Source organism: Esox lucius, chromosome 12 (assembly GCF_011004845.1).
Source record: "Esox lucius isolate fEsoLuc1 chromosome 12, fEsoLuc1.pri, whole genome shotgun sequence".
Classification (NCBI taxonomy): domain Eukaryota; kingdom Metazoa; phylum Chordata; class Actinopteri; order Esociformes; family Esocidae; genus Esox; species Esox lucius.
This window is the reverse complement of record NC_047580.1, coordinates 8570666-8577889: the sequence shown is the minus strand read 5'-3', so window position 1 is coordinate 8577889 and position 7224 is coordinate 8570666. Positions and strand designations below refer to the sequence as shown.

At 45.3% G+C, this 7224-nt stretch overlaps 2 protein-coding genes across 4 annotated transcripts; both read left to right on the top strand.

The window, feature by feature from the left end:
- Positions 1–8: 8 nt before the first annotated feature.
- mbd4 (methyl-CpG binding domain protein 4) lies at positions 9–3824 on the top strand. The gene is made up of 8 exons (XM_020051668.3): positions 9–229; positions 339–758; positions 1065–1909; positions 2086–2145; positions 2256–2390; positions 2476–2625; positions 2913–3016; positions 3336–3824. The coding sequence occupies exons 2-8, from the start codon at positions 358–360 to the stop codon at positions 3408–3410; spliced, it is 1770 nt and encodes a 589-aa protein (XP_019907227.3). The 5' UTR covers positions 9–229; positions 339–357; the 3' UTR covers positions 3411–3824.
- A 78-nt stretch (positions 3825–3902) lies between these two features.
- LOC105024951 lies at positions 3903–6603 on the top strand. Of its 3 annotated transcripts, XM_020051671.3 has the most exons (7): positions 3903–4026; positions 4221–4279; positions 4400–4530; positions 4755–4882; positions 5022–5081; positions 5175–5364; positions 6203–6603. In XM_020051671.3, exons 2-7 carry the CDS (start codon positions 4270–4272, stop codon positions 6311–6313), a joined length of 630 nt encoding a protein of 209 aa, XP_019907230.1. In that variant the 5' UTR covers positions 3903–4026; positions 4221–4269; the 3' UTR covers positions 6314–6603. The 3 variants fall into 3 exon arrangements, with proteins under 3 accessions (XP_019907230.1, XP_019907228.1, XP_019907229.1); XM_020051669.3 differs by having other exon boundaries at positions 4221–4530; XM_020051670.3 differs by lacking the exon at positions 3903–4026 and having other exon boundaries at positions 4040–4530.
- Positions 6604–7224: the final 621 nt, after the last annotated feature.

The window sequence follows — 7224 nt, the reverse complement described above, 5'->3', positions numbered from 1 at the left end:
TGTTCTGTCTAGTTTTTGTGCTCTTTCTACGCGTGAGTCGAGGTTTTAGAAATTAGTTAGCATATATCGATGCAAAGCAGATACAATTTAAGCCAGTGTTGACTTTATGTCTGCCAAATAGCATCACTTTATTTAAGTCGATCTTCAACCAATATACAAAAAAATGCGACTATTCAAACAGAACAGCACATGATGAGGCATGTAAACAAGGACAGCTGCTATCAAGAAGGTAATCCAGCTACTGTAGTTATTTACAAAACATAATCATCTATATTATTTATTAATGTAGATTGTCCGAGCTGACTATATCCATCTATTTATTTTTGGCAACAATATAGAGCCCCTGATGGCCTCATCATGATCATGAATGAAGATGGCAGTAGCGAACCCTTATCTCAGTCTAATGAAACCCTGTCGGGGCCAGTCACCATCACTACAAACTGCGAGACGGAGCCCGTTGAAACAACCTGTGCTCCAGTCAACAACCCAATCGCGATCAGGCTCCAAACCACTAACCTAAACCCAGAGAAAACGATCAATGATTCACACCCTAATGCTGTTTCTCCCACAAACGCTATGGTGGACCCTGGTTTAGACACATGCAAAGAGACAAATCCCATTGAATCCAGGAGTCCGCTTACTGGAAAGGATGACGAGGAGTTATGCCAGCCTTCTAACATCCCACTAGGTTGGCTGAGGGTGGTGAGGCAGAGGAAAAGTGGGAAGACTGCAGGCAAAATTGACATATACATAACAAGGTGATTCTGTCTAATTTTACTTGATACTTTTATTCAACAATATCACTCGTGTTTCGATATCTAATTGTCAGGCGTGGAGGCTCAGTGCACTGCAGATGGAGTGATGTCGTATGATTAAGAATTTCAGGTAGCGTAGTTGTCATCGTTGGGTTTCAATTTCCGAGCCATCATGGTGAAACAAATCTGTCGTTGCGCCATTGATCAAGGCACTTCAACATAATTGCTTTTTTTAGTTTCTCCAGGTAACAGTGTCTGCCAAAAGGACTAACATTTTTACATTACTATCTGACCTTTCTGTCTCTGTAGTCCCCAGGGACAGAAGTTCCGGTCCAGAGCATCTCTTCAAGCGTTCCTCCTCAAAGATGGAGCAGGGGATCTACAGATAGATGACTTTGACTTCACCACAGCCAGACATGGCAGTTTAGCTGTCACCCCACTACCCAGCCAGGAGAGTCAGTTGATGTCTCACCAGAAACACACTTATCACATTTCAGAAACCAGTGTCAAAGTTGACAGGCAGGACACAGGAGAGAATATGGGCAACGCCGGCAGAATATTAGGCCTGCCTCCAAATAATCCGAAAAGGTCCTCTTCTGCCAAATTCTGCAAACAGAGAACCAGGTCCAGAGAGAAAGAAGCGATATCCACTCAGCTAACACCTGACAAGACTCTCTTGGCAACGGGTCATCACAGAAAGGTAGCTGACAAAAACACAGAAACGGACCTCCCATCAAACACAAATGAGGACATCAAAAAGGGAGACATACAAGCCCCTGTAAAAAGGGATGTTGATGATGATGACGACGACAAAGAGAGATGCCTGGAGGTCACGGCACTGGTGGCTGATAATGTCATACTAGAGAAGAGCCCCCATAGGAGGCCGGGGCTGCTCAGAGAGAAGCTACTCAGGCTGGCCCCGCCCACTACGTTACAAGACAGTATAGGCCCCATAGAGCAGCTTCCTGTTTCACTGTTACTCATCCCACCCATTAGGGGGCAGTCTGATTCTAAGAGCATGGGGAAGCCTGGGGGGGAGGAAGTGGAGGAGGGAAATGGTGTGTGGGTGACTGAGGAAGAGGGAGAGGAAGAAGAGCTGCCATCGTCTCCTCAGAATTCTGGAGTTTGTTGTTCACCACTGAAAAGTTCCCAGAGTATGTATGATTCTCCTCCAGTTACTCTCTCCACTCTTCATTGTGCTGAGTTAGGATAATGTGCATTGATTAGGACGACCTGATTGAGAAAATCTTAATCAGCCACATAGTCATTGTAAATTGACCTCAATTGTAGCACTGATGTCCAAGGAGCCTGTTGTTTCTGTTCTGACCAGAACCTATAGGAGACAAACGGAAGACCAGTCCTTACTTTAGTAGAAAGTCAATGAGAGAAGGTAATCATTTTATAGTTCCTTACAAATTAACAGAATTTGCTGTTTTTGGAAGAAAACAAAAGTTGAGGAGTGGCATTTATGATGAAAAGCCCTTTTGTCCACTCACACAGGTCTCAGCCCCCCAAGGAGGAAAGCCTTCCGAAAGTGGACGCCACCTCGTTCCCCCTTCCATCTTGTGCAGGAAACCTTGTTCCATGACCCCTGGAAGCTCTTAGTGGCCACCATCTTCCTCAACAAGACCAGCGGTGAGAGACAAACGCACACTTTTCCAAGCATTGTGCAACATTTACAGGAAGAAACAAACAAAGGATCTCCTCTCTTCCTTTTCAGGTAAGATGGCCATCCCGGTGCTGTGGCAGTTCTTTGAGCGTTACCCGTCAGCGGAGGAGACACGGCTGGCTGAGTGGAAGCCCCTGTCTGAGCTGCTGAAGCCTCTGGGCCTCTATGAACTCCGAGCCAAAATCATCATCAGGTTCTCCGGTGAGTCTACTGTCTGTCCATGTGGGTCCTGGGGGTGGGGTAGAATGTAAGCATTCAGCTGAATCAAGGATGGCGACTGGGGAATCCCATCCTGTGTTAGAGCTGTGTGTTTTTAGCTAGCATCTAAGAAAACATTAACCAGTTAACCACAATTGCATGATCAACCTTTTACAATAAGTCACAAACTACTTATTTTTTGTCTGCTAATCCTGAACCCCCAAAGAGCAAGCAACGCAGATGGATTTAGATGAATTTTTTATGAACTTGGATGCATGTTTCTTACTTAGACGAATACCTGACCAAGGAGTGGCGTTACCCTATAGAACTGCATGGGATTGGGAAGTATGGCAACGACTCCTACCGGATCTTCTGTGTAGAGGAGTGGACACAGGTGAGTGACTCACAGATCCCATACTAGGTCGCAACATATCCTAAATAGTGTGGGAGTCAGGTGTTTCACCAGACCTAGGCACACAGGGCTTCAGCGTACGGCGAAGTCATTTACACGTCTATTACCAAAACAGAAGGATGCTTCGTTTCAATCGTGCTGGCTGGAATTACACCACTCTCCAAAATGGGATTAGAAATAATGCAGGCAGATTAATATAAAGGTAATATGGTTCCCGTTAGCCAAGAAGATGGCGAACATCGTTACATGAAAAGATAAGTAATAGACCCACTGTTCACACGTCTGTCTGTCTGTTTTCTAGGTGGAACCCCAAGACCACAAGCTGAACAAATACCATGCTTGGCTGTGGGAGAACCGTGAGAGCTTGGGAATCTGAACTAGATCGACATCATGACACATTTGACCACAACCTGTTCAGTTTCACTGATCTTCTTGTTCTTAACCTGACAAACTGGTAACCTCGGCCGGGTCTCTAGCTTCTATTCCCTGTACCATGTCTTTGGCCTGCCAGGGATTGGAAAGTTAGCTACAGAGGCTGATACTCAGACTAGCTTACCAATATTTTCTTGGGAAATTATTCAATGACCTCCCTTAAGTAACATTACATTTTGATAATTAAATAACAACTGTTATCTCTGTCTTTTTATTTCTGTGTTTAATAAAAATATGTACTTAACACTTTTGTATATAATAAAAAAAAATCATCATGTTCTTTAAGGCATGTGACTAATTTCCTTTCAAATGGACTAGATTCCTCCAAAACTGCAACAATAAACCGTGAGCCCTTTTTCTTACTGGTACTGAATGAAGTCTCTATCTCTGAGAAGCTGTGCTCTGACAGTAGCTAGACCAGGCCTGTTGTACTTGCTAATACATTTCCTTTAGAAGTGCGTCGGTGCATTGAGCTATGCTTGGCTCCAGCTTTCTTAGTCTGCACGCAAGTAACCTGATTCCCAAGACAACGGCAACCGTTGCCAGCGCAAACGACCCAAGTGAGTGTATTTGTTTTATTTCTAGCATCTAAATCCACGTCTTTATTATAAATGCCTGAATTTAAAAATGCAGTATAATCAATTTAGCAGCATGTTTAATTCATTATTACTAATGGAAATATTTTAAACAGTTATAGCTGTAAGATACTAGTATTATTGAAGTTAAGACTGATAGGAGTTTCTCAATGCACAAGGAGCTGTCAACACTGCTCAAGGAACCCAAGGCACAGCCCTGACTACAAAATGAAACTTCGTAAGCAAACAAGTTGTATGAATGTGGATTTAATCCTGTACGCATTCGATAGTTTCAATTGTTCCGTGTTTGTAATCTGCATGTTTGATGTTTTCATTCTGGTTCAATTCATCACTATAGCTGCTGTTCGGTTGAATTCCACACCTGTTTCAATCCCTCAACACACGCCCGTCCGCCACGGTCGCTACCTTATGGTCACTCCCCTGACTTTACCAAACATCTCACCTGCCTCTGAGCTGACAGTCAGCCAGGTGTGCAATGACTCAAAGGCTTGTTTCATTTCAATCTGAATAGCATACCTCACATGTATGCCTTTACATCTCAGAAAAATAAGTGGATCGATATATTGTACATAAAGACACTGCCTAAACTTTGCTATAACATACTTAAATGGATCTCAGTGAGACAGCAAATCCAAGTGTTTATAATAGGTGTAGCCTGCCTTTAGCTGAAAAGTCCTGTTTTGGTTGGCAAGTCGGTCCCCAGACTGGACCCCCTCCACCCTCCTCGGGTCCCTAAACGGACAGTCAGCCTGGAGACCCCTGCTGTGCATCATCACAACCACCAGAGGGTGCTGGTGATGCAGCGGAAGGTCCACTGTAGGTGAGTCTGGTACTAAACCATTAACACAGATGCCCTCGGGCTGTTTCAATCACGTATGACAATTGTGTTGGAAGGCGCAACGGTAATATGAATGTCCAACTTCATCCATTCATTAGACCTTTATCCGGGTCTGTGTTAGGTATCATCAGGTTTGGAGAAGGCCATTCTATGGCTCCTGCACTGAGAGAGAAGAGTACAAGTAAAAGCTTTCATCTTAATTATACCTCAACCACCCTGAAATACCTAGACCGGCTTCTGTCACATTTTTATACATCCTCTCTTCATTTCCCAGGGAAGAGGTCCGCCAGCAGCTGAAGAGACAAATGGAGGAAAAGAGGGCAGAGCTTATGCGGCAGCTAGCCAGTAAGGCTGAGGAGGCCGAGCTCTTACAGGAAGTGGATCGCTTGGCTCTGTCTAGAGAGAGACACCAAAAGATCCAGTACAGCAGAGAGATGAGCCACTACAGAGATGAGAACAAGAAGGTAACAAACAAGCCCACAGACACATCAAACGCCCACCACGGACACACCAAACACGCCCACCACGGACACATCAAACACGCCCCCGCAGACACACCAAACACGCCCACCACGGACACATCAAACACACCCCGCAGACACCAAACACGCCCACCACGGACACATCAAACACGCCCCGCAGACACCAAACACGCCCACCACGGACACATCAAACACGCCCACCACGGAGACACCAAACACGCCCACCACGGACACATCAAACACGCCCACCACGGACACATCAAACACGCCCACCACGGACACATCAAACACGCCCACCACGGACACATCAAACACGCCCACCACGGACACATCAAACACGCCCACCACGGACACATCAAACACGCCCACCACGGACACATCAAACGCCCACCACGGACACATCAAACGCCCACCACGGACACATCAAACACGCCCACCACGGACACATCAAACACGCCCACCACGGACACATCAAACACGCCCACCACGGACACATCAAACACGCCCCCGCAGACACATCAAACACGCCCCCGCAGACACATCAAACACGCCCCCGCAGACACATCAAACACGCCCCCGCAGACACATCAAACACGCCCCCGCAGACACATCAAACACGCCCCCGCAGACACATCAAACACGCCCCCGCAGACACATCAAACACGCCCCCGCAGACACATCAAACACACCCCGCAGACACATCAAACACACCCCGCAGACACATCCAACGCCCCCGCAGACACATCTAACAACCAGAGGGCACATCAATGTACACAAAGTCCTAATGTTTTACTGTCGCGTGTCTTTCCTGTTTGTGTAGCTTATGGAGCAGAGCTGGAGGGACAGGGCACTGATTCGCTCTCTGGAGGCCAAGAGGGAAAGAGACCTGCTGCGCCACAACCCCATCAATTGGAGTGGCACGCTGAAATAGAAGTCAGATAAATTCCATCTCCCTTACAGTGGCTGGCTCTGTGTGGGACGTCTGGCAGCTGTGGTGTTTCGTCTCCGTGTCTGGTCCTCAGCGATGGTTCAAACTGTTTTCAATGGCATGTCAAAGAAAACTGATGGAAGATGGTACTGTAAAAGAAATCTGAACACTGGAAACTCTGAATTTGTCCTTCTTTAATAATGCCAAGTGCAGCGGAAACATCCTTACACACACACGCACGCACACACACACGGCCCAGTACCTAACAACATGATTAACAATTAAAATGAATATAATTGAAAACAATATCTGGATTTTTTAATATAAACAGACCTGAATAAACATAATTCTAACCATAATAGATCTAGTAGCTTTTCAGAAAGAGGGACACAAAATATAGAGCGAAAATATAATAAGTTGGTTTCAACAGTATCTGTTTTACCAGGTACTGGTCCAACTCCGTCTATCAAGCACACCAATAAATAATACAAATTGAAATCAGGTACTGTATTTGCAAAAAGGCATTCAGAAATGCATTATTGCAAAACAATTGAAAGTGACATTTTCAAAGGCTACCTTTTATTCTTGCTTTCCCCCTCACTTAAACACACGGACACACCATTACGGGTGGAGCAGCCATGCTGATCTTTCTATACCGGTTAAAACTAGCAGCTCTAGAAAGTTTCAGTCTTTCATGCCCAGCAAAGTAGGATAATAAATACAGGACAGACTGTCCTTCCTCAGTTTCCTCTGACATGCATCCATACAAAAACTATTTGTCTGTGCAGGAAAAGAAAAAAGTCAAAAATAGGGACAGGATTATAAATAGGTTTTAACTTTGGACGGATTCCCACTGGAATACCACTGGCACAGCAGGAAAACATGTTTATCCTTTCCTAACAATGTCCCATGTC